Genomic DNA, 27,628 nt, shown 5'->3' with positions numbered 1-27,628 from the left:
GGTCGAGGCTGTACTGGGGAGGCTGAGAGAGACCTCTTGAGCTTAAGCCCAGACTGAAGCAACACTGGAGTTTTAATGCGACCCTATGGAAAAATTTAGTTTCTACATGACATTGATTTAAAAAAAAAAAATCAGATGTTTCAAATAAGCTGGTAAAGAACAATGGTAAGTCTCAGGGGGCTTGAGTGACGGGACAGTTTTTAAGGTTGGTGCTCTTCAGTTGTCTTCAAAATGCCAGGCTCAATACTCTATAAAGTTTGTTTCTGTTCATTGATGCACATACCAATAGGATGGATTTTTTTTTTTTAAGATGTATTGTTTTATATTTGTAGGTGTTCTGCCTGCATGTTATGCATGTGTGTCTTGTGTGTAGTGCCAGAGGGGGCCAAAGAGGGTGTCAGATTCTCTTGAACTTGAGGCACAGACAGCTGTGAGCTGCCATGTAGGTAGCAGGAACTGAACACAGGGCCTCTGGAAGTGCAGCTCAAGCTTGTAACTGCTGAGCCATCTCTCTAGCCTCTGAATTTCCAGCTTTTAAACTGAGTTCTTCCAATCCCACTAGATTTGTAGTTTTTCTGTGAAGGACAGAAGACAAGGTTAGATAGTCAGCTTAAAAGTCTTAGATATATTAATAAGGAAGTCATTCATAAAATGCCAACACCTGAAATATCTGTATTCACATTCACTGCTAGAGTTTATTTTATTTTAAAATTTAAAAATGTGACACAGTGAATGGATGTTTTCCACATTGGTTTTTATAAACGTACACACACACACACACTGAACTAGTTAAAGACTTCTCCAGAATAGTGACTAGAACATTAATACAGATCAAATTTACACTTGAATGACTTATTTGGCTTAGCAGTGACAATACCAAGAACTCTTAGTAACACAACTAAGAGCACCATGTATGTACACCATGGTGTCTTGGATCAAGATTCTCAAAGTTCAGTGTATCTCACCAAGATTCTGTTGGTCACCTTAAAGAACTCTCCTCAACCACGGGGAAGTGACCGAATGCTAAGTGACAATTACTCTTGTAATAGGGTGTTCCCTCAGTCCAGGACTGAGCTCTGGAGAGCTGTGTAAACCGCTCTTAGACGCAGATACTGACTATGTAGAACAGAAGGGCAGCCCCATTTCTAATTCCACAAAGCAGGAGCCTTGTAATAACTCATTGAACAAGTTTCAAAGGATAACACTCAAACACAGCAGCACTTTTATTAACGAGGATGGGGTAATCTGATCACAGCAAGGGAAGGCACAGGATCTCGGGTGGCATAGATGAATCCTAAGCATGGGAGGCACCCATGTGCATCACAACTGCTGAGTGTGAGAGTGGCCTGCTAGCATTCAAAGACAAGAGCAACATTTGTACCACAATGTGACGGTGAACCAAGTCACTCTGAAGAAGGTGATGAAGGGTCATGTCCCATAGCCAGAAAGGGGAGCCAACTGAGGACTAGCCGGCCCAGATGCTCTCATGAATTTCATTATCACCTGATACTGTTTCCTCTTACATAAACAAGTCAAGGTTTGTGTTCTGGACCGTGGCCACCAGCGTTGTGATTAAGAAGCCCAAGCCCGCTTGCCCTCAGAACGCGGGGTCTAAGAGTCAACCACTTGGAACACTGATATATGTTTTGAGGTCTTCAGTGGAACTAAATCAGCATGTTAACATAATCTGAAAATGAAATGACAAGGGCACAAGGGAGCCAGATGTGTACACATACATATCCACACACCAGAGTCCCAATTCCAGTACACAAGACAGAGAATTATAGTTAAATTATTTTAGACAGAGTCTTTCTGGCCACTCACTAAGATCCCTTTTCATCACATGATAATTCTAAATAAATCCTTGGAATGCTCAGAAGATTCCACCTTAGCCTCGTAAGACATAATTTAAGGTGAGACTTGATAGGCTCTCTCATCTTCACACTAGTTGAAACAAACACTTTCTACTTAAATCCTGGGAAACTTAGATAACATGTCTTACACGGTCATCTTCAGTCTTCTGTAAAGCTATTTGGTACAAGCAGGCCACACCTGCTTAGGCAGTTTGAGGAGGTTGTTTTTCCACTTGAAGTTTAAGAAATTATTTCAGGACTATCAGATGGAGGAAGGAGCTCTGTGCTTCTTGCTGTGTTACCTTTATTATGTCCCTATGTCACTGACACTGCATTAGGAACAGCCTGCAACAAGTACATTTTCATCACCAGCCACTTTTGCCTCCTTTCTTCTTCTTCTGTTGCTGTTTCTTTTTTGTTGCTGGGGCCCCTGCGGGCTTCTGGTGTCTAGGGGGCACGATGTTGCTTGTAGAGGGAGCGATCGTGGCCGCACTGCTAGGCCGTGGGGAGGTGGGTGGGCTGCTCACTGTCTTACTGGCATCTCTGAAATCATCAAACCAGAGAAGTGTTTAGTCATTTAGAGATTTAATCCAGGAGGAGGTGTGCGCATGGATGTGCATGGATCTCAATTTCCACATCTAATAATTTCCCACAAGTTAAGGATGGGCTGCACCATACCTCTGTCCACTCTTCTCTTGACTATTTTAAAACCATTTTATAACTAAAGAATGTCTAATATATGCTACATGCCAAATTTAGTAAATTTAGAAAATCAGCTTTAAGTGATTTATAATCCTATGTAGAAATAATTCACATTTTAAATTCTTCTTTCTAGACATTTGCTATCTCAGAGTTAAATGAGATAGTATCTTCAGTTTCAAAACTAAATATAATTGTTAGGCTGCTTCATGATTTGTAGGACTGAGGTTAAACCCAAGGCCTTAACACGTTCTAGCTAAGAGCTCTATTACTGGCTCACTCTCACAGCTCCTACAGTAGCTCACAATAAAATCAGTGTATTTTCTTCCTTTGACAAAGTGCACATCCTGAAGGCTGTAGGACTGTCCTTCTCATGCAGCATACTAACAAAGGCTCACTAACACCTGAGACAGCCTCCGGGATGAAGTGCATTCTGAGGACTCTCTGCTGGAGCCACAACTTACAGCTCAGAGGAAGCCCCTGCGGTCGCCCCCTGTGTGCCTTTGCCAATCGGCTCCTTCTTTTTGCCCTTCTTTCTTCCTCGGTAGTAAGACCGCTCTCGCATTGGCAGCCATCTTTCTGGATCTGGGGTAACTTTCGGGTCATAATTCTTAGGCAGTTTTCCTAGAAACAATTGATAAATGAGAAATACATCTAGAAGAATTTCAAAATTGTTAAAACAATGTGTTCATGCCTTGGAGCTTTGAAATAAATAACACAACTGACATTTGTCTGAGAAAGCCTTTTCTGTTTTTTGTTTTTAAGTATTTAAACACTTAAGTTCATACAAGGTTAGTCTTGTTAGATTTGTCTTGTTTAGCTTACTTTTATAACTTGCTTCTTTTAATACTGTTGCTCTTTTTGCTTTTTTGAGAAAACTTTTCTCTGTGTAGCCCTGGATGTCTTGGAACTGGTTCTGCATACCAAGCTGGCCTTGAACCCACAGAGCTCCACCTGCCTCTGCCTCCCCAGTGCTGAGACTGAAGGCAGCTTTGTCCCTGTTCTTGATCTTTCTATGGAGCCTGGGATGGCCTTGTAGAGCCAATTCTGCTGCCTCTACCTCTGAAGTGCTGGGACTGCAGGCATGACCTCGTTCAGCTGTTGAAAAAAATTGTCTTGAGATGGTGTCTCATGATATAGGGTTGGTTGGTCTGGAAATCACTGTGGAGAACTGGTTGGCCTTGAATTCACAAAGATCTGTCTGTCTCTGCCTCCCTAGTGCTAGAATTAAAGCCTTGAGCTACCACGTCTGCCTTTGAGAAAGTTTTATTTGTGTATATCTTAGCAAGAGCGTTTGACTTTAAGACATTATGTAAAAGTCAAACAATAAGGGAAAACATTTCCAGGTATAACTACAAAATGTACAATTTTTATCTAACAAAACAATATATTTTAAAGAAAAAAAAATGGGACACCGATGTTGGAAGATCACAAGTTGGAAGCCAGCTTGGATAAAGCCATGCTACATAGCAGAATACTGGGACAAAACTGAACAAATGAGATTCATGAAGACAATGGACTGAGGCAGACACGACTTTAGACAACTTCTGTAAACTCCAGTAAAATAGCAATAACTACATATTTAGAACTTTGAAAACAATTGGACTATTGGTTATTCATTTAACTAGGTTTTGAAAATCAAAGTCGTAAAACTGGCAGTGGGCAAAAATCAGGAATTAGGCTGATTTATTTTTCAGATTTCCCCTAAGCCCAGGAGCTGAAAGTGGCAGCTTCTAGAACCTCTAACTGGATGAAGTCAGGTATAACAATTCCATATCCTCTTGCTAGGGATTAAAGAACAGTCTGAGCCAATCAACGCACAACATCCCTCCATGTTGGGCTAATCACTGACTCATTAGCCCAATCAGATTCCAGTGAGTAAGGCTTGCTCAGTCCAGTGAGACACTGCCTGTTCTCCTGGATATACACAAACTAGAATGTGGCCCTTACTGTTACCAAAAGCAGCTTGGCTTCTGGATGACTTAGTTTTGTGGACAGAGGATCAAAGATACAAAATTACTACCAGTCAATTTAATGCTAACCTGCATTTTGACTGTCAGTTTTATGAACAGTAAATTGTCTTAAGCCAGTTTGGTAGAATTTTATAGTATTTGTGAATTCTAATGTGAAAGAGCTTACTATGTGTGAGGTGAAAAGTCTGACATGCAATAACACTTGATTCCTTAAGGTATATAATACTATCATATTCCACTCACAGATGAAACCTTTGCCTTACCGTCCACAGTCACGTGTTAATACTGCTATGGCAGCAATATGAATTTAGACAATCAAACTTTTTTTTTTTTCAAGACAGGGTTTCTCTGTAGCCTTGGCTGTCCTAGACTTGCTTTGTAGACCAGTCTGGCCTCGAACTCACAGCGATACGCCTGCCTCTGCCTCCTGAGAGCTGGGATTAAAGGTGTGCGCCACCACGCCCAGCTGGCAATCAAACTCTTAAGGCAACACTTTAATGCATTGAAAATGTTAGTGCCAGTCAAGGCAAAAGTTAATGTTTGAAAATAACAGAAGAAGATAGCATTTCTAGGTCCAGGGAGTATGACTTAAGGATAAATTCTAACTTTTATTGTTGAAAAAGGAATCTAAAACTAGGCATGGTAGTGGACACTTGTGGCTCTAGCACTTGGGAGGCTGATGCAGGAGGATTGCCTGGACAGTTTGACGACAGCTTGAGCTATCTCAACACAGAAATCTAACACGTATTTTTTCCTCAAAGTCTTACCTTTCTTTTTCTTCTTCTTCTTTTTCAAATCTCCCTGTCTAAAAACAAATCAAGAACCATTATCATCATTGTGATAAAATGCAGTTCATTACATATGTGCAGAAGAGCAAGCTGGGCGTGTTTACATTAATGTTTACATTAAGGCTTGGTACAGCTCATAAGACGTAGCTAGCTAGAATACTAATCCAAGTCTAGTCAATCACACTGGAAACTTTTCCTTTAAGAAAAATCAATCATGCTGTGTGGACTGGGGGGTGGAGGGGGTGGGGGTGGGGTGGGGTGGCAGTGTATGTAGCAGTGCTCGCCTTTAATCCCAGCCCTCGGGAAGCAGAGGCAGGAGGATCTCTTTAAAGCCTGATTATCACAGCAGAGTTCCAGGATGGCCAGGACTACTCTGAGAAACACTGTCCTGAAAACCAGCCGCTGGCTGCCACCACTGAGAAAAAGGAAAAATAAAAATAAAAAAATAAAAACTCATTTATTAGTGTGTGTGTGTGCGCGCGCGCGCGCAAGCGCGTGAGCACTCGTGCATAACGGGCTTGTGGGTTCCAACACCATAGTACATGTTGGTTCTCTCCTTTCACCTTTATGTGCCTTCTGAAATAAAACTCAGACTATTTGGTTTGCAAGGCATGGGCCTTTAACTGCTGAGCTACCTTACTGGCCTCTTTTTTTTGATATAGCATCTTGCTAGGTGATATAAACTTGTCTCAAAACTCCACATTCTGCTTCAAGGCTTCTTTCTAGTGCTGGAACCTCCTGAATGTACCTCAAGGCCCAGTTGAAAAAAAAGAATCTTGAAATAGTATGTATTTGGCTTAATGTAAAACATTTTAAAAGCATAGAGGTCTACTACTTAAGTCATTTATACAAACAGAAACTGGCCATGCCTTAGTAACTGGTGAGATTGTAGAGAATCAAAAAAACCCTTTGGCAGAGAACACGTGTAGGCAGTCTTTAGAGGAAGGTGGAGATCAAATTGCATTGGCCGTGGCCCTGGGAAGGGGAAGGATGGGTGGGACATTCCTACTTAATCTGTGCTTTTTCTTTTTAAAGACAGGTCCTCACTATGTAGCCCCAGCTAGCCTAGAACTCAATACATAGATCAGGCTAGCCTTGACTCAGAGATGCCATGCCTCTGCTTCCCAAGTGTTGGGATTATACGCATACCTAGCCTGTTTTTGTTTTCCCTTAAAAACATCTCATGTAGCCAAGGCTGGCCTTTACTTGACCCTTGAGCCTCTGTGTCCCAAGCACAGTTAGTACAGGCAGGTACCGCCATACTTGGCTCACTTGGCTGGCCTTGAATTTGGGATGCTTCCACTTCATCCTCTCAAGTGTTTCTTGACTGCTGACACCATGCCCAACTATGCTGTATCTTTATTTTGATGGTGCTAGGGATCCAACTCAAGGATCCCCTCAAACCAGGCAAGTGCTCTAAGACTGAAGTCCATCTCTAGCTTCGATTTTAAAATTGAACCTTACAAGTTTATTACTTTTTGAAATAGATTAAGCAGTTTACTAAGTATACTAGCAAAAAAGAAAAAGCTGGGCCTGGAAGGGGACTAAAGAAAAATCAGGAAATTATTTCAAAGTAACCACTGGGCACTCTGAAGGCTACAATGAGAAGACAAAACACCCCTTTCTATATGTCACATTGGGCCCAGCTGCTAACTGTGCATCAGTGAACTGAGGCTGAAGATGGCGAAGTTTGTTCTACAGGAATGAAGAACACAGTGCACCATGTCTCTCTCTCTGCTCCAGACTGACCACTCTCTCACCACTATTCTTAGACCTTTCTACCTGGTGTGCTCCCACAAACTCTACAGGACACCTCCACTCCAATTACTGTTTAGACAGTTGTGTGTGTGTGTGTGTGTGTGTGTGTGTGTGTGTGTGTGTGTGTGTGTCAATGTCCAGTATAAACACAGATTCAAAATAGACTAGACCATCACTATTTAATAGTACAAAGAACATTAATAATGTCTAATGAAATTTCTGTACTGAAAATTTGAAGCTCAAAAGTCAGGGTGAGTAGTCGGGTGTGGTGGCGCACGCCTTTAATCCCAGCACTGGGGAGGCAGAGGCAGGTGGATCACTGTGAGTTGGAGGCCAGCCTAGTCTACAAAAGCGAGTCTAGGACAGCCAAGGCTACACAGAGAAACCCTGTCTCGAAAAACAAAAACAAAAACAAAAGTCAGGGTGAGTAAGAAGGCTCACTGGGTTAAGGCGCCTGTCACAGAGCCTGATGACCTGAGCTTGAGCCTTAGAGTGCACATAGTATAAAGATACAACAGGCTGTTTCCTGACCTCCACAGAAGTATAGGGCACAAGTGTGCCCCTCCTCCACTGAATAAATAATGTTAAAAAAAAAAAGGGCAGGGTAGCTGGCGTGGTGGTACATGCCTTTAATCCTAGCAAACAGAAAGCAGAGGAATGACGATCTCTGGGTTCAAAGCCAGCCTGGTCTACATGGTGAGTTGCTGGCTATTTAGGGCAACATGAGACCCTGTCTCAAGAAGTCAGTGTATAAGCCAGGCTTGGTGGTGCACACCTGCAACAGCTCCAGCACTCGGGGAAGCAGAGACAGGCAGAGTTCTCTGAGTTTGAGGCTAACCTGGTGTACAAAGTGAGTCCAGGACAGCTAAGGCTGTCTCGAAAAAACAAATATAAATAATAGTTAATGTACAGGCAGGGGTGGTGGTAACATCTGCTGGGAACTAAACTCAGGCCCCCTGGAAGAACACACGGTTCAATTAACCATGCAGCCTTCTCTCTCGCCCTTAATACCATATTTTGTTTAAATTAAAATTAAAAGGCTGCAAACTTGAGGCCACTACAGGCTATAGAACAAGATGATGCCTCAAAATAAGTCAATCCCCATCCCCAACCCGGCCCCCCCCCCAAAAAAAAATCTAAGGAAAAAAAATTTTTTATGTATACGTAAACAGGGAGAAAAGGTTGGAAAGGATGTATTGCCTATCGGAGGTTAGCTAATGAGACAGGACAGGTGGAAATAAGGAGTAAAAGGTGGAAACAGCAACAGAGAAGAACAAGACAATTTCCTTCACATAAGTACCTTATCAAGAGGTACTTAGGGCTGGGGAGATGGCTCAGTTGGTAAGATGTCTACTGAACAAACTCAAGGACCTGAGTCCAGAGCCTCAGCAGCCACATAAAGGCTTAGCTCAGTGGCAACCCCTCTGTACCCTGCATGCTGGGGAGGCAGAGCCAAGAGGATCCCCAGGGCTAGCCTGCTAACCCAGCTGGCTGAATGGGTGTGCTCCAGCAGAGACCCAATCTCAAGACATGTGGAAACTGACTGATGTCGCCCTCTAGCCTCTGCATACACATGAAAGTGCACCCGAACATATGCACATAAGATAGAAGTTTTTACTCTTTATGAAATTGTTTTTGTCTTTAGACAGGGTCTCAGGTAGCTCAGGATAGAGGAACTGGCTGAGGCTAAGGATGACTTGGAACTCTTGGCCCCCTGGCATTCCAGGCCTGTGTCACCATTCCAGTTTCTGTGATGCTCAGGACTGAACCCACAGCCTCCTACATGGCAGGCAGGCCCTCGACCTACTAAGCTCCAACCCAACCCCATCAGGTTCTTTTACATAATTTTAGATCATCTGTAGAAAATGTTGCACAAATATTCTGAATTAGAAAAGCATTACCCTTGTTCCTTTGGTTGGTTATCTCCAGTAGCTTTCCCACCCTTCTTCCGAATGTACGTAGCACCAGGAGAATTTTCGAGAGCCTCAACATCCACTTTTAGAGACATACTGTCTGATGAGGGCAGGTGCTTGCTGAGACTGGAGTGAGGCAGGTATTTAGGAACACAACACATACTTACACGTACTTATGTCTGTTAGCACAGCTTTGCCAACAAAAACATACTGTCTTTTTCTGATGGCTTTTACCAAAAGCACAAAATACTCTTAAATCTCCTACAGAATCACAAGCCATATCAAATACACAGTAGACATTCTGAGAGGAAGCTAACCATCTATTTATTCCTTAACTCAAGACATTTCCCCAACTGCCAAGGGCAGAGGCTGCTGGGACCAAGGCTTCGACAGGAAGCTTCTTAGCACCCAATATCAACTCAGTTCTGGAACATGGCCTGATTAGAGGAGCACTTAGAACCCAAAACTGACCAAGTGGATACTTCGTTTTCTTGTTCTTCCAGCCTAGGGTAGTCTTGAACTCACTCTGTATAGCCAAGGATGACTCAACTCTCCTGCTCCTACCTCCAAAGGGCTAGGATTGCAGGATCACACTCCCGTGCCCTGTCTCCACTTATCAGCACTGTTTGTGATGGGCGTGTGGCCTCCTCCCCACCTCATTAGCATTTTTCAATCATACTGATAGGTAATCCTAAACTGTGCTTTCACTAGGTAGAAGCAATCTGTGAGCTGAAACTTCTGCATGAAGCACAAGCACTAGCAGAGCCCTGGTGCTCAGAGGGCTGTGCCGTGGAGGATACGCCTTTGCTTTCTCCGGATCCACAAGGGAGTAAGCAGAAATAAGCTGGGCTAGGGTGTGAATATCTTTTGAATTTTGTCTAAAAGAAGAAATAAAAAAGTTATTAAGTGGTTAATGAAGCCAACACTAACATAAAGAACCTGCCCCGCCCCCACCCAGGCACAGGGCCTGCATCTCTGCACCACTTTCCAGAGCTCACTTCCACAGCTGTTCTAGGTCACTAATGGCCTCCTTCTTCCGTCCATATTTGAGCTTGAAGTTTGCAGCTTCTCTTATCAAGGACAAATGAGCAGGAGATTTGGGCTACAGGTTCAACAAAACAAAATAAAATAACAAAGTTTTAAGCTAAATCTTTAGCTAGTTGGTAAAATTCTATTTGTTACCCTTTAAAATGGACCTGCTCACTAAATTCCTCATCTTAAGTTTTACAAAGTATGTGAAAGGACAAGTAATCATAATTTATGAAACCAGAACACAATCCACTTCTATTGTGGTCACAAAATACACACAAGCTGGGAATGTAGGTCTAGCAGTGCCCTTTCAGGAAGCCCAGGATGTGGTCTATCTCTAGGACCCACCAAATAAAACAATAGTGTCCTAAAATCAGATCTTAGAAGACATGGCACATTCTCAAACATTAATTCAACACAGTACTTTCCAGAATACTGATGCCTCTAACTGCTAACAGTTAATAACCGTGTGAACATAACATGTATGCACGTACGGTAGTAAGTTGATATGACCATGCAGAGCTTGATACTGGAAAAAATGATGCTCCTGTTAGCTGAACCAGGATAAATACTCATTCTCTACACTGCTGCTCTAATAGCTGCCGCCCAGAGGCTCTTCCTTACCAATAACGTACCGTATCATGACCTGAGTGTGTGCACACATGCACATTCACATGAGCAAGAGTAAGCTTCTAAAAAATACAAATTAGCTCTTTCATCTTGCAGCTGATCCTCACGTATAACAATTTTGTTTGGACCTGGTATACTTTACAAAAATTCATTTGACGGTCCAGTAAGTAGCCTTCCATTTAAATATAGTGACTCAGGATATTTCACTTCTCTGTAATCTTTAATTCAGTAGAACTTTATTATTTATGGAAAAATATGCCCTTATAATACTTTGCTCCATTCTTTTACCTGGTGGCTCTGGTACCACTGGATAGCCTGTGTGAAGACCTCAATGGCACTATCAATATCTTCCTCATGGCTGTACATGGTCACCAGTGCAGACACCTGTGCAGCAAAGGTCACAAGAACAAAGTCAAGGAACAAAACTCTCCTTTCACTCTTAGAACAGAGTTTTGAAAAAGTAAAAGTGATAAAGAATGAATAAAGATGAATGGGGCCTCTGCCAGTATTAATTCCCCAGGACCTTTAGCCTTTCAAAGAACATAGTCCTTGAAACACTTAGAAAAAAGGTTTTGTTTTTTTTTCTTCAAATAAGGCATTTCTTTATAAAACAGATGTTCTTCTAAAGCAGTGTCAGTTTGGTAAGATCAGAATAGGAAAAACAAGCATTTTTGATACATTTATACAAACTTTCTTGCTGGAGGTTCCACAGTGTAATCAGGAAGCTCCTAGCATGGCTAAAATCGGATGAGATGCACATGGTCTAAGCTGCAAAGAGCTTACCCAGTGAGTTCATGGGCAGCACTGTGTGTGTGTGTATATGTGCTTGTGTACTTAAGGAGCAGTAAAAGGACAGGAACTGGTTGCATTTTTACAGAAACTTTGATAAAACCGACAGTCTGGCCACACAGATCAGAGAAACAACTGTGACAGCGAATCTTGATGCCATCGTGACACACCCGGGAAGAGGGACCCTCAACTGAGGAAGTGCCTCCAGCAGACTGGTCTGTGGTCATGTGTGTGAGGCATTTTCTTAGCTGTTGACCAACAAGCCCAGGCCACTGTGAGCGGTGCCATCACTGGGTAAGTGGTCCTAGGCAGTGTAAAAAAATGTAGCTGAACGTGTGCCTGGGGCAGGCAGACAGCAGCGCTCTGTGGCTTCTGCTTCAGCTCTGGCCCCCACGCTTCCCACAGCCACTCGTTGATTTACTGAAATAAGTGAAATCTTGCCTCCCACAGTGGGTTTGATCAGTATTTTATCACAGCAACAGAAAACTGACTAGGGTACAGCAGTACCAGTGAGAGATTCTGCAGTTATTAAGAAGATAGTAAGGGAGTACTTGGACAGCTTCTACGGCAATGAAGTTCAGAGAAAATAGGTAAGTTCCTTAGACAGCGAAAGGCCAATTTTTTCAGTCACGTAATGGTTACAATTCTAGCTTAAAAAAAAAAAAGACAAATAAACAACAACAACAAACCCAGCAGAAGCCTTAAAATAAGAATGGAGAGAAAGCACCATGAAGACAGAATGTGCTTATCCAGCTGTGAACAGCTGGACAGAAACAAACAGTCCTTGTTCAACAGCCCAAGGCATGCTCTATCACCACCGAATCAGTGAGCACTATGAAAAAAAGAAAAAGACACTTTCCACCTATATAAACCTGCAGAGTTGGGAGCTACATAAACCTGCCTCTTTGAGATAGGCCTTCTCTCTGTAGTCCTGGCTGGCCTTAAACTCCAAGAGATCCTCCTGCCTCTGCCTCCTCAGTACTGGGATTAAAAGCCTGTACCATCATGCCTGGCTTAAACCTATTATGTTTGAATAAACAACAATAATCTAAATTTATTGACCATTACTTTCAAGTTGTTTAAAAAAAACAAAAAACAAAACAAACAAACAAACCCAAACATGCTAAGCAATCTAATAAAAGAAAAAAGTCCATACACAGATTTGAGATTGAGGCTGCCTTTTATGGGTAATATGGGGCCTAAGTGAGACAACACATCTGACTACCAAGCACAAAATGAAATGTATCCCAGATAAGTAACTTATTTATCCTAAATGCTAGCTCGACCTTATCAATGCTTCAGGGACTGAGCAGAAATGAAAGAGAATATAAAGTACAGACATGCAAACAAAGTATTATCTTCACTGTCCTGTAAGAATCACTGAGAAACTTACCATGCCTGGTTTATGCTTTAATTCCTCTATGCTTCTCAATATTAGACAAGCTTTGGAAATATTACCTAAGGAGATTAAAAACAAAATCAGCATCCCAGCAAATAAAGCATACAAGAAAATTTACTTCCTATCAATTTCCTTGGGGAAGAGATCACAAATTATATTTTGCAGTGTCTCTAACTACATGAGCTCTGGGGCTGTTGGAGGGTTACCCACTGCTTATTTCTCATGTAAGAAACTGGCATGTTGGTGGCATGACTACGCCTGGTGCATGTGTGGTGTGTGTGACTGCATATGACCATAAAGAGGCTGCCGGCGCCCTCCTCTCAGTCCCCTGACTCTTACTGTGGAGACAGGTCTCCCAGTGAGTCAGAAGCTTGCTGTCTTGGCTGGCCTGCACAGACGGCAACCTCCTACCATCTGCCTGTCTCTACGGTGCAGTTTCAGATGTGCAGAGCCATGCCCAGCAGTTTAGGTAAGTCCCAAGCATTCAAACTCAGCTCCTCATACGGCCCAACAGGAGCTCTTGGGCTCTGCACTGTCTTTGAGCTTGAAACCATGCTTTCCTAAAGCTCACAGAGTCACTATTGGCAGAGTTGAACTTGCAACTCCAGGCTGTTGAGTGACATTTCTTCTTTTTCAGATGGCAACCTGAAGGCGGTGGGGTCCTTCCCCAAAGGCTTTGAAATTTATTACTAAAGGCTGGAGTGTAATGAAAAACTGGTGGTATTTAGAATTCTGATTTTATGCTCACTGCAACCTTCAATAACCTAAAGCTTTCACCTTTAATTCTTAGCCCCATTTCACTAAGAAGTCTTTCTTTTCCTTTTTTTACAGTTTTCCCTAAATGCCAACTCTTCTTCCCCAACTCATGAAAATTTCATCTAAGCACTGTGCCTATAAAGTTTTCTGGACCATTTGCTATTGCCACTGAGAACTTGAGCTGTCCAATATGTATATCTGCGGTGTTTAGGTCCATTCATCCGTGCTGTCCTACACAGGCTGTGTAGTGACTACAGCAAAGAAACTGAAACTTAAAACTTTGTTTCTGAGACGGGTCTCACTAAATAGCTGCATTAGCTTTGAATTCACAGTCCTCCTGTGTCAGCCTTCAGAGAGCAGGGCTACAGCCATGCACTCTAAGCTCAGCTGTAACTTTCCGTTAATTCTAGTCAGTTTAAAATTTAAAAAGATATATGAAGACAGCAGCTACCACACCAGACAACTTAATTCTAGATAAGCAAGTTTAATTAAAAAATAATCATAGTTTTCTGTTGAGTATCAAATATATCCGATCTCATAAATTTCTGTACAAAGTACATATATAAAAAAGAGGACAAGCTAAGAAATACTGAGAAACACCTCCTTTCTTACTTGTGCAACCCCAGAGACAGACATTTCTACATGGGACGTCTGCTCTGCAAAGGCACCTTCTGCTGTACGGACCTTTATGGCTTGAGAAACTCAGTTTAACTCCACAGGAACAAACAAAGTGAAGGGCCAGCTTCCTCTCTGCTCAGTCTAGTCTGTTTGAAACAACAGTTGAACTTTACCATTGAACAAAGAACTTAAAGTCAGATGTTAATACCTTGAGAAATTTTCAGTTGTGCCATAGTAAGCTTGATTTCAGCTGCATTTTCTGGATGTTGATCAGAAAATTCCTAAAATATTTTTAGTTGTGGGTTAAAAACACACAAATTTAGTTTATACAACTGTAAGACTTTACAATTACTTATCTCAGGTATGTAAAATTTAAAGTTCAGCTTAAAGTATTAAACTTTTGGTTTCAGTCAAAATCTCTTTTCCCCCGAGACAGGGTTTCTCTGTGTAGCCCTGGCCATCCTGAAACTATAGACCAGGCTGGTCCCAAACTTAGAGATCCACTTGCCTCTGCCTCCTGAGTGCTGGGATTAAAGGTGTGCGCCACCACACCTTGCTTAGGTAAAAATCTTACTTTGGAAACTGTATCCAACAGCCATGCTTTATGAGTGGTACAGTGTCATACAAGGAGTACAGCGACACTGCCAGGTGCGATGGCGCCCGTGCCAGGCTTTAATCCCAGCACTCGGGAGGCAGAGGCAGGCGAATCTCTGAGTTACAGACCAGCCTGGTCTACAAAGTGAGTCCAGGACTACCACACAGAGAAACTGTCTCAAAAAATAAAACAAAACAGAGCAACAACCAAAAAAACCCAACTATGTCAAATTCCCAGAAAGGCACTAACAGAAATAATGAAGATGCTACAGACTTGCTTGTTTTAAAGAGATCCTTATTGGGTGTCTCTTCTAGGCAATATGCCCTCAGAACGGTCCTCGTCTTATCCTGTTCATGTCCCCAACTGTCTATACTCATGGTTTGGGATGCTGAAAACTAAGTATGTCTGAACTGCTGATGTAGAGTATGACCCACTGAGTTAGTAATAGATGGCTTAGTATTGCAAGCCTAAAGCTCAACCCTAACTCATGTGGAATGGATCTCCAAATGAAAAAGCATTCTTCAGAGTTTACACAAACTTACGTAATACAACATATAAAGAAGTTCCAACTTACAAGTCACCTAAAGTGACACTGGAAGTTAGTGGTGCATTACCTACTAGTTTGTAGGTTGTTGTAGTTTGTACTTTACAGTGTAATGAAACAGCTTCTACTACTTGGCACCTATCAAGCATTCATGTTTAACGTCTTTACCTGAAGTAGCTCTATTGCCTTTGCGTGTTGCTTTTCACGACAGAGCTGGGCAGCTTGGATTAACACGGGCAGGAGGCGCTCAGGACTCTGGGACTGCAAGCTGGCAGATATTTTTCGGCATTGTTCTGCCTAAAAGATGCCCCGCCTTTATTAGTAAGTGTATTAATAAAAATTAAACATTAAATAATTCAAAATAAAGGGATGGTAATCAGCTTGTAGAATAGTAGGTGAAAAATATGTAGGGCTAAGCAAATCTGTTGATAGCGCCCATCTCTTACTTTATTATGACAAGATTTGTAATTACAGAACTTAAAAGAACTGTGGATGCAAAAGGCACACTCTAACTGGTCATCTGAATACCTCAGCTCCAGGTAATGAAGTTCACAGTTTCTTCCTTACAGCAACACAACAAATGAAAAGCCATGGAAATAGACTTCTTGCTGAAACATCAGGAAACCCTGACCCAGCTCTACATATGAACACACATCACTGCTTCTCACTTGTGGACTACAATCTTGTGCTCTGTAGTATGGATTCAGAACTTCACTAGGACACAGGTAAAGCACTGAATGCCTTGGGCAGGAGAGACGACCCTGCAGTGAAGAGTGCTGATGTGGAGTGTGACCCACTGAGGTAGTAGGAGATTCAACATCAGGCACACATGTGGTGCCCAGACATACATGCAGACAGAACACATAACATAATAAGTGTATTTATAAGTGTATAAATAACAAATGCTTTTTAAAAAATAATTGAGCCTCTTAACGTTATAATTTGTGATACTTAAAATAAAACAAAAAGTTGGATTTGAGATGCAATTTGTGTCTTTAATGATTCTAATTCAGGAAGATTAACAATGAAGGTAATCAAAGGCTGAGATCAATCACCAACACAGTTAAACAGGACAGAAAGATGAGAGAGCCGGCGTTAACGCTTTCTCTTAAAGTTACTAACTCCATACGCTTAGAGAAGGGGGTAAATTAATTAGTCGTTTAACACGGTTATCAAAAAGTATTAATACTAAAGAAGGAACTAAGACAAAAGACAAGTAAACATAAAGAGATCACACAAATTCCCACTGTGCTTCATATGCTGAAGTAGTCCAAGGCCAGCCAGAGAGCAGAGACTTTACTTACCTGGTTTGTATACATAGCAAGCAAGGCTTTGTTAAACTCTATGGCTTGCAGCTGTCTCTTTGAAAGCTTAAACTCTACTCCTTCTGCATTGGTTAATTTCACTTTCTTCTTGGAGTCAAAGACGTTTTGGTCCTAACAAAGAAAAGTTTCCCACCATTAGCAGTGACTCCTGCTTAGGCTTCTGTGACTCTCCAAAGCCTTCCCTTTCCACTCGTGTATTTCACACAAATACAAGAAAGCCTGGACACACGGACTGGTTGAGGTGCCTGCACTAACACACTTGTCTTGGGTTCTGGCAACTCAAGTCTACTAGGACACACACTTTCCCCAGGCTACTTACAGCTATGAAGATGCTGATGATGCCTTCGACGGAAGAACAAGATTTTTGTTTTATCTTCCCATTGATGACTGCCAGTTTTTAGTTTTTGTTTTTCAGATAGGGTCTCACTCTATAACCCGGGCTGGCCTGGTATTCCCAGCAGTTCCCTGCCTTGGCGTCTACAGTGCTGAGGTTAAGGAGTGAACTACCATTCTTGCTTGTTTTGTGGTTTTTAGGTAATACGTCAGGCAACACAAGCCCTAGTCACTTAAGACTACAAAGCTATGCACCTGCAGTGCCCTTTAGAATACAGATGGAAAGCGAGGAAGGTAGCAATCCCGCTTGCATTGTAGCTACGTAATCCCTAAGTTTCTGAAACAGACACTCCACTATGGTCTCCACTTTCAGCAGACAACATCCATGTAGCACAGTTGCTCCGTTCCTTTTGTAAGATTCTCCTTCTCAACTAGGCAGCAACAGGAAGACTTTTTTCAGGGCAACCCCAGCATCGGGGTAGGGGATAGTAGAAACAAATGATCAAGTATCATGAATTTCTTAAGAAAGCATGACAAAGAAAGGCTGGGCAGTATCTGAATCCATGTTCTAGCTCTTTCTGGCAATGACCTCACACATATGCGTTCTTTCCGTCTCCTACACACAGAAGATAAGGAGTACCACCCAAAAAGAGTACTGTGAAAATGAACTAAAGTAGTACTTCAGAACCCTACATGAGGACAGGGGAGATGGCTCAGTTATAACGATGGCTCACCTGCCCATACCTTGTCCCCCATTAAAAAAAAAAAAGACAAGAAAAAAATCATATAGATTTTTAGACTCAGAAAAAAAAAGAAAAGCATCCATGTACATAGAGGCACAAACTACTTATATTATACTTATACATGTCTTCATTGTTAGCATAAATTAGAAAAGTAAAACTTTATGAATATACAAGGCCTACAACCACGAGAAGTTGTCCTTCTTTTTCACTTGAATAAACATGGTAGAAACACCAATATTATAAATTAAAAATACTCTCCACTATGATTCTGTTACACCTGGAATTTTTTTTGTCATGGGAAGAAGAATGCATCCTAGAATAAAGATGGGGCGATACTATGTTCTCAGTATAAAACACATGTAGAAAGCAGAGTGCCCATACCTTGTTGACGGTAATGATGTTATTTGCGATTACAGCCAGCAGTGCCACATCTGTTGGCCTGTGAACAAGAGTCGTTAATAACAAGCACACTCTGAATAACAACAAACAGAAGCCTTGTGCTGCGGAAGGTTAACAACTCACTTGAGTTTTATTATCTGATTGTAAAGCTGCAGTGCCTCCTCCGTCCGCCCCTGAAGCTGCAGGATGTAGGCCATTTGACCATGGATGATGGCCAGTTCCGCCTGTGGGTCTTCCTCAGTCCCATCCTAAGCAGAAAAAGACAAATCTACATAGTTTTACCAAGTGATCCAGACATTTGAAATATAGTCGCACAACTTCAGGAATCTTCCCTGAGAAGCAGCTTTGAAATTCAGAATTGCAACTTAAGAAAACATGGAAAGGACATCTTGAAAGGATATGGTTACAGATGTAGGCTTAAGATGTATTAACCACTAACTGTACTATACAACAGTAACACATGTTTTTAATACCTCTCCAAATTCTTTTTTTTTTTTTTTTTTTTTTTTTGGTTTTTTGAGACAGAGTCTCTCTGTGTAGCCTTGACTGTCCTGCACTCGACTTGGAGAGCAGGCTGGCCTCGAACTCACAGTGATCCACCTGCCTCTGCCTCCCAAGTGTTGAGTGCTGGGATTCAAGGTGTGCACCACCACACCCGGCTCCCATCAACTTTCTTATTTGAGACAATCTACCACTTGCTTGAAACTTGCTGATCAGGGCAGCAGCAGGTTCCTGAGCCTCTGGAGGGCTGGGGTTGCAAGCGCATGCCATCGTGAATTCATCACGCCCACGAAGCCTGCAAGTCAGGCTCGGATCATCAGCTTACACAGCAAGCACTTTACTGAGCAAGTCCCCACCCGCAGCATGCTCTTTTTCTAACCTACATTAACCTGGTGAAGGTACAATGGCTGGGTGGGGACCAGATGCTTATTCCCAAACACATGATTTCATTTGTGTTTGATAGAGAAATGTTAAACTAAGTAGCACAGTGAAAGAAGAACCACAAGTACAAAAAGATGCTTATCTTGAGGCAAGTCACAAAGAACACTCAGAAAGATTTGCTGAAGACAAGTTCCTAAAGAAAATTACTACCTGATAACATATGAACCAAATGCATGGTACTATCTATCTCACAAAGTTGAATGAAATATCTCCAACTAATTATTAGTCTCAAGCACTAAATTTGATTTTACTGAATACTTACAGAATCTTCTGAAAATGAACGGCGGCAGAGATCTAAAGGGAAAAATGGTTTTACAATTAGTATCACTGGACATTTCCCATTCTTTTCATAGTTCCCAAGAGCAAAACCTACTTTCTGAGCAGATCTCAAGCAGTCTACCAGCTGAGACACATCCTTGGGCTTTGGATTTTTGTTTTAAAGCTGTTGTTTTGGATGTGTTTTGCCTGCATGTATGTGCCTGGTGCCTATGGAGGCTGGAAGGTGTGCCTGCTTCCCTCTTGCTGGACTTACATATAGTTGTGAGCCCCCAGGCGGCTGCTCTAGCAGCCCATGTTCTGAACCACTGAGTGATCTCTCCAGCCCCGACACCGCTTTTCATGTAAGGACTGACTAGGAATGGACTCATTATTCTAAACCATGCACTACTGACCAGAGAATTTTGCCCAGCTTCTACAACCAATATTTTAACAACATAGAAACTCATGTAGTTTATGACTTCTTATTCTCCTAAGTATTCCTTCAATTGATCTTTAGGCAAACGTATGTTTATCTAACCTAAATATTTCTTTAAAATTCTAGAAATGGAATTCTTTTTTGTTTGTTTGTTTTTTGAGACAGGATCTCTCTGTGTAGCCCTGGCTATTCTGGACTGTCTTTGCAGACCAAGCTGGCCTCGAACTCACAGAGATCCGCCTGCCTCTGCCTCCCGAGTGCTGGGATTGAAGGTGTGCGCCACCACGCCCGGCTTAGAAATGGAATTCTTTTTTCGAGACAGGGTTTCTCTGTGTAGCTTTGGCTATCCTGGACTCGCTATGTAGACCAGGCTGGCCTCAAACTCACAGCGATCCACCTGCCTCTGCCTCCCAAGTGCTGGGATTAAAGGCGTGCACCACCATGCCTGGCTAGAAATGGAATTCTTAAATAAGACAGTGCAGCATGTGCATGCCCGGTGCGTGTGGAGACCAGAAGAGGGTGTCAGACTGCCGGAACTGGGGTTTGGGTGCAAGCTAAATTTTAAAATGTGCCACGCATCACCCAGGCCTTCTCTCTCCTCTGGTTCCTCTCCTTTTTCTTTCCTGTTTTCTATTCGGTGCTAGAGACTGAACACACAGCCTCGAGAGCATGCTGACTATACACCTAGGACCCTGCTTTTACATTAAAGGCTTCAAATATATGTAGGCACATAGGGAGAATAGGTATTACTTGAGCAGAAATTTGTAGAATGATTGCCTTTAAAAAAATTTTAAATTTATATTATCTGCCTTATTCTGTGTTTGTACAATATGCATGTCATGTGGAGGTCAGAGGACAACCTGTCAGACTTAGTGGCCAGTGGCCTTGCTTGCTGAGCCATTTCACTGGTCCAGGAATGATTTTCTTATATACTATTTTGTCACAGTAAAGTAATTTACATTTAGTACTCATAATAACCCGCTCAAAGAGCTACTCTTTAAAATTAAACGTTAGAAACTACTTTGATTCTTAAATAGAAATAGAGATGTGGCCAACGGGAGTCAGGCTAGATAAACTCCTGAAAACTCTCACTATCCCAGTAACTTTCACCAAAGAATTTCACAAATATCAAATGCAATTTTTGGAGATTGTCAAAAGTTATATATTCCACATTGTATTTACACAAAGTTTTAAAAACTCCCAACCTTCAGCTTTCTGCAGGATTTTCATTGCCTGGTTCAGCTGGCCTTGCCCTATCAGTGCACACGCAGCATTGTAACAGAGTTCATGCGTGCCTTCTTGGAGACCCAAGTGCTCCTGTCACAGAGAAAAACGCCCGTCAAGCAGTAACCGTGGACAGTCTCGCTGAGCTGTGTGGGTCAGGAGGACACTCACTGGAGCGGCTTTTCCCCAGTTGCTCTGAGCTGCAATGACTGCTGACAGGTTTGTCTTCCTCTCCTCATCATAGTCATCTTGGGAGTTCCGGACAAGATCCCTGTACACGGCCAAGCACTCGTCGTAGCGTTCCAGGCGGTACAGCTGAAGGCCAGAGCAGAGTCAGAGGTGACTAACACAGCCTTGTTTTTAGACCTCACTAACACTTTCTGGAACCAAGAATATAATATGGGTAAGCCAAGTGTTTATATATTTTAAACTAGTTTTCTGTACTAATACTTAAAAGAAAGGTACTTGCAATGGATCTTTTTTATAGTACATATTTGTAGGTGTGATTACATTTAGAAAAGCAAGTTTTTTCTCATAGTTAAATGCCTAAAATTTGTGAAAGGAAATCTTTCTATAGCAATCTATGCTGTTGCCTGAATTACAATGGGGAGGGAGGAGCTACACAAAATGATTACTAAGTGTCAGGAAATAGAAGAAAAATTAACTGCTAACCAAAGACTTAACATTTCCTAGAAATGTTGGGTGCAGTGGCTCACACCTATAACCCCAGCATTTGGGAGGCAGAGGCTGGCGGATCACTGTGAGTTCAAGGCCAGCCTGGTCTACAAAGCGAGTCCAGCACAGCCAAGGCTACACAGAGAAACCCTGTCTCAAAAATTTTTTTCCTAGAATTTCACCATATATGACTTTCACTTTTTATTTCTTAGAAATCAGGTGTCGCACACAATGATAGTAACACCAAGTACATACAACGTAACTCTTCTTACTTCAGCCAAGCTCTTATTAAAGGGCAGCAAGGGCTGGGCGTGGTGGCACACGCCTTTAATCCCAGCACTCAGTGGGCAAAACCAGGCATACCTTTGTGAGTTCAAGGCCAATCTAGTCTACACAGAAGTTCCAGGCCAGCCAGAGCTAGATAGTAAGGAAAACCTCAAAACAAATCTCAAAACAAAATACACAAACAGAAAGGGTGGTAAGAGCTGCTACCCTGGATCAGTTAGTTCCCTATGTATATCAGAACTTGTTTCCTTCATCAACTCCTAGAATTCACCCTTTAATTCTGCAATTATCTCTCTGTCCTCTCGTCTTTAATAGCACTTTCAGATCAGGTTTAATTTTGTCTCAACCCCTTCAAGGGCTGAGAGAGAGAGCTCTGTGGTTAAGACCACTTGTTGTTCCTGCAAGACTTGGGTTCAAGTCCTGGCCCCTACATGGTGGGTGGCCCACAACTTCAGTTCCAGGCCATCTGTTGCTGTCTTCTGACCTCCACAGGCCCAAAGCAAGCATGTGGTACAGAAACTATACATGCATGCAAAATACTCAATACATGTATGAAATGAATAAATCTAATTTTAAAAAATTTCAAAAAAGTGTATTTTCATAGGGCACAGTTTTACAAATAAACTACATATTATAGTACAGAAAAAGCCCTCCAAAATCCCATGTTTCATAATCACCTTATTTTAAGCTTAGAATATTAGTTACATATTAGAAATCTGTCTCAACTATGTACATAGCTCACTGGCCTTTACCTTTCTAACCAGTAGTCCCAGTTTCATACAATGACCCTAAAGAAGTCACTGCTTATAAAATACTGTCTGTACAACAATCCCAGTAAAGAGGAAGAGCAGGGCACATGTCTGTAGCAACATGGCTGCTCTGATCACATCCAAAGACCTGCTAGGTCTGTGTGATTCGGCTGGAAGGCAGACATGCCCTTAGTCCCAAACAATAAAGGTAAAGTTAGTTTGTAGAAGGAAGCACCCATGTTTGAAAGTGATGTCTAATTGAGAGGCAGAGAAAGTAAGGAACCAGAGAAAGACTTGACAGAGTAGCACATGCCCAGCTCTCTTGAGGGAAAGGAATGTACTAGAGAGAGCAGAGCAGAGGTAGAGGGAGGGAGGAGGCAGTTTTACCAGGAGAGCTTTACAGAGACAGGCTGAAGAGAGAACAAGCTGGACACTGGTGAAGACAGAGCGAACCGGGCAATGAGGAGCAGCCAGGAGGCTAGAATAGATGGCCAGACTTAGTTTGAGGTCAAGCAGAGCAATTCAGTCAGAGGCCAAGAGCAGCCAATTTGAATCAGTCATCTTGGAGAGGCGTTTGAGCCAGAATAGCTGAGTTGAACCAGCTATCCAGAGTTTCAGAAAGAACTAGAAAGGGTGAACTTCATCAGCAGTAGTCTCAGAGGCTGAAAACATTCTAGGCCTAGATTAGATTGTACGGAGGCTAGAAGCTTCCAGGACTAGGCCTAGGTTAGCAGGTGGAGGCAGCAAGCCTACAAGGCGACAATTACCTCAGGTGAATAAATACTCTTAGATCTGTCCAAACCTCAAGAACCGGTTTGGTGGCTCAGCTGGTGGCGCATCAGGATGGGCTGGATGTCTCCACCCCTGCCCGTGCTAACTTGAGAAGACTGTCAACAGGCACTGAAAGCAGTAATTACCACTTGTCCATAGAGCTCCTTCAGTTTGTCTGTCTGCTGGCTGGCACTTTCTATTGTCTTCAAGGCGTTCTCAATTCTGTTCAGCCTGTACTCGCAATACGCCTTCTCAAAGGACAGAGAGTTACTGAAGGGAAGAACAAAAACAAGACCAGCATCTGATTACTGTCTCATAAGGCAGAACACTGCATATGTCAGACTGCCCTAAGTACTTGCTTTATGTTCATCTACTGAACTGTTAGAACAAGGCTGTGGGAACTGCCTCCCGAACCACACAGGCCTTAAAGCGCCACAGAGGACTCTATCCATTTCCTCACCTACCCTTTTTTTCATGAATATTAACAAGACTACTGGTATTTTGATACAAATATTAGAGAAGGCAATTGTGGAAGAGCTAAACACAAGACCGCCTTATGACACAAGGAGAATACAATCACTTAAATGAGCTACATCTTGAAACTTGGGGTATAATTCAGTTGATACTGTGCTTGCTTCGCATACACAAAGCCCTGGGTTCTATGCCTAGCACCCCACAACTGGATGTGGGAGTACATGCCCGCGTTATCTCAGCACTCAGTACAGGTAAATATCAGAAATCTAAGCTCTTCCTCGGCTACCTGAGAAGGTTGAGGCTAGTCTGGGAGAGGGGCGATGCTGTCTCCAATAAAGCAAATGACTATCAAAGGAAAATATATTAGAAATAAAACATGCTATTTATAACAACGTAACTGGTAAAGATTCAACCAAGCAGCATTTAAACCCCCAGATTTAAAATTCACCTACAGAAATAATATCTAAAATTCACTTTGAAGTTTCAACCAGCCGGGCATGATGGTGCATGCCTTTAATCCCAGTGCTCGGGAGGCAGAGGCAGGAGGATAGCTGTGAGTTCAAGGCCAGCCTGGTCTACAAAGTGAGTCCAGGACAGCCAAGGCTACACACACAGAGTGTAAACCTGTCTCGAAAAAACAAAAACCAAAAGTTTCAACCATAATCCCCCACCCAGAAAAAAAGCTTATCAAATCAAATATGAAAATGTAACAATTCAACAAGTTCATGTTCTGTGAAATGATAAACAAAAAAAAAAATAAATAAAATAAAAAGCCATCAATATTTGAAAACAAACAACTCAAATGTCTAGGCCTAAACAATTAATGGACCTAAGGCCAGAGGTCAGGCTAAGCTCCTCTTAAGACTTGTATCAATTTGGATGTTTATATACACATGTGTAGCGGGCAGATGGCTTTCTCCCTATATTCTCCCTCCATGAACTATGGCCACCCAGACCCCCACCCAAGTGGCTGCAAACTAGAATTTGGCCTCAGCTTCCCGAGGGCTGGATTACAAGCCAAAATTGCTTTTCTTTTCTTTTCCTTCCTTCCTTCCTTTCTTTCTTTCTTTTTTTTGGTTTTTACAAGACAGGGTTTCTATGTGTAGACCTGGCTGGTCTCGAACTCACAGTGATCCATGTGCCTCTGCCTTCCGGGTGCTGAGATTTAAAGGCGTGCACCATGCCCGGCTTTTACATAGCTCTTTTCACACTTAGGCTCTACACTCCTTTATGGTTTACCTCTTATTAGCAGTCCAAAAGAAAGACAGCTCTGGAAACTGTCACACATACCTGTAATCCCACAATCAGGAGGCTGAAGTAGGATTCTAAGTTTGAGACCAGCTTTGGTTACATCATTGTGAGTTCCACGCTAGCAAAGATTAGATCCAGAAAAAAACAAACATACAAACACAGGAGACAATGAAAACCCAGGAAAACAGAAAACAAGCAAGTGAGCAAGCAAACCAACAAAAGGCTCAAATGAAAAGACTGTGACTGCTTCCAACAGCAGAGCAGAGCAGAACAGAGGTTACTACTGTGTCTTCCAGTTTCACAAAGACCAATAACAAACAAAACAAAAGAAAGAAAATTAGGTCAGAAATAAGCGCAGAGTAGAAGAACGCCGGGGGCAGGGGCCAGAGCTCACCGGAAGTATTTCTAGTAGCCTGTACACCTAGCTGACCACTTACTTGGCTAACGCTTTGGTGTGAGTATTGATGACGTTCAAGGCTTCTTTGAAACTTCCATTCTGGATAAGGCAAACAACTTTACAGTGCAGGGCAGTTACATCGTCCTTGTTGATCTGCAATACTAGATGACAATTTTAGGAAAACCACTTTAAATCCAATCCTCTTCCACATCTGTACAAAACAGACATTGGAATACAGCTCGCCTAATATTCATGAGGCCCTAAGTCCAATTTCCAGCACTGCAAAAACAAACAAAAAGTACAATGCAGTGGGGTGGTGATGTGCACCTTTAATCCCAGCACTCAGGGAGGCAGACACAGGCCAATCTCTGTAAGTTCGAGGCCAGCCTGGTCTACAAAGCAAGTACAGGACAACCAGGGCTACACAGAGAAACCCTGTCTTAAAAAAAACAAACCAAACCAAACAAACAAAACAAAAAACCAAACAGGATAAGCCAACCAAACAAAAAGTCCAATGCAGACATGACATATCTTGTGGAAATGTTCCAAAGAAGTAATCATAATTTCCCTTTCCCATAAAGAGATCAAAGAGAAGTACCAACAACTCAGGTGGCCAAGGGTCAATGCTAACAGCAGGTCAGTGTCAAACTGACCAGCGCCATAGTTATCATAGCTGCCTTTGCTCCTGGTCAACCACAGGCAAAGGGTTCTCAGGTTGGGAGTCAAAGGAGTGTCTAGAAAGTAATATATGCTGCTGAAGGGGCAGTCTTGGAGGATTTAAGAATTGCTGTAGGGTGTTGCACTTTTATACTATATATTGGCTGAAGGCCCGGTTAAGGGCTAATGCTAATTCAAGTAAGTTTGGCAATCGCTGTTTTTCTCAATGCCCTGTGGCCGTCAACACTACTTTTACAGTTACTCAGAAACCCGAAGATGCAAAGTGTATGTTCCTGCCATACCCTTTACATAACTAGCTTTGTACAGGTAAACGGTTTGGTAGTTACACTCCCAAACTAACGTAACAGCGGTACAGCTACTGTAGAATAACAACGTATGGAATCTCATTCTGAAGGCAAATTAAAATGAGAAATTATCACTTATAAACGCTAAAGACACAGGTCAACCTTTTCCCCCCTATGTTATTTTAAATGTTGGAGCGCGCGCGCGCGCGCACACACACACACACACACACACACACACACACACACACGCTAAGCACTACGTGGAAATGAATAAATGGTAGGCTTGACATCACACCCTCCCCTTTCGAATCTGCCTTCCACCTTGTTTGCAACAGCAAGGATGTCCAGGAAGGTCCCCTCCCCTGTCCCTGTCCCTCCCCCAGCCGGTCAACAACTTTCTTCCACGGCACTGTCTTGATCACGTAAGATAACGAAGACGAAACGTCAATCTGACATCTTTGCAAAATCCAGCAGCAGAGAAGAAATTCAAGAACAATTTGGAAGCGGTTCCGTACGCCGCGGTCTCTTTAAATTCCCCCTCCCGCTGGCGTCGGGAACCCGCGGGTACTGAGGGAAGTACACGTGGCCCTAAAGCAACCGAGCTGGGGCCGCCGGTGGCCGTGGGGCCGAGCGGGCGGACGCCGCGGTCCCCTCCGCGCTGTGCCGGGGAGTCGCGCGCTGGACACAGGCGGCGTCCTCCGGACAGCCCGGGCCGTCCCGACACTTACTCTTGTTGACCGTCTTGAGGGCACGCGTGAAGTCGCTGTTCTGGCCGTAACGGTTCACCTCACTCCACAGCGCAGGAACCGACACCCCGCCGCTGCCGCCGCTCGCCATCTTGGAGGGAGGGGGCGGAAGGAGGAGGAGGAGGAGGGCGACCTCTGCCCCGGAAGAGGATCTCGAAGTTGGCCCGGCGGAGGAGGAAGTGAGTGGTTGCTAGGAGACTGGGAGTCGCCGAGAGTGTAGGTCCCAGAAGTAGCGTCAGAGTCGTCCAGTCTCGCGGCAAGAAATCTGTCTGCCTAGCTCCCGCCCCTACTCTTCAGGAAGGAGTCAGGTTCGG

At 42.8% G+C, this 27,628-nt stretch overlaps 1 protein-coding gene across 1 annotated transcript; it reads right to left on the bottom strand.

The window, feature by feature from the left end:
* Nucleotides 1-1,199: 1,199 nt before the first annotated feature.
* SRP72 (signal recognition particle 72) lies at nucleotides 1,200-27,456 on the bottom strand. Its single transcript, XM_084760514.1, has 19 exons — nucleotides 27,297-27,456; nucleotides 25,647-25,767; nucleotides 23,631-23,754; nucleotides 21,176-21,319; nucleotides 20,986-21,097; nucleotides 19,349-19,380; nucleotides 18,268-18,392; nucleotides 18,127-18,184; nucleotides 16,649-16,780; nucleotides 15,513-15,641; nucleotides 14,414-14,486; nucleotides 12,826-12,890; nucleotides 10,932-11,027; nucleotides 9,983-10,086; nucleotides 9,785-9,862; nucleotides 8,973-9,110; nucleotides 5,293-5,330; nucleotides 3,017-3,176; nucleotides 1,200-2,396 (listed from the first exon to the last, which is right to left on the bottom strand). Exons 1-19 carry the CDS (start codon nucleotides 27,403-27,405, stop codon nucleotides 2,219-2,221), a joined length of 2,016 nt encoding a protein of 671 aa, XP_084616640.1. The 5' UTR covers nucleotides 27,406-27,456; the 3' UTR covers nucleotides 1,200-2,218.
* Between the last annotated feature and the right edge of the window lie 172 nt (nucleotides 27,457-27,628).

This window comes from Acomys minous (genome assembly GCF_964271855.1).
Source record: "Acomys minous genome assembly, chromosome: 15".
In the NCBI taxonomy this organism is placed as follows: domain Eukaryota; kingdom Metazoa; phylum Chordata; class Mammalia; order Rodentia; family Muridae; genus Acomys; species Acomys minous.
The sequence above is the reverse complement of the archived record's forward strand: the minus strand, read 5'-3'. Positions and strand labels throughout refer to the sequence as shown.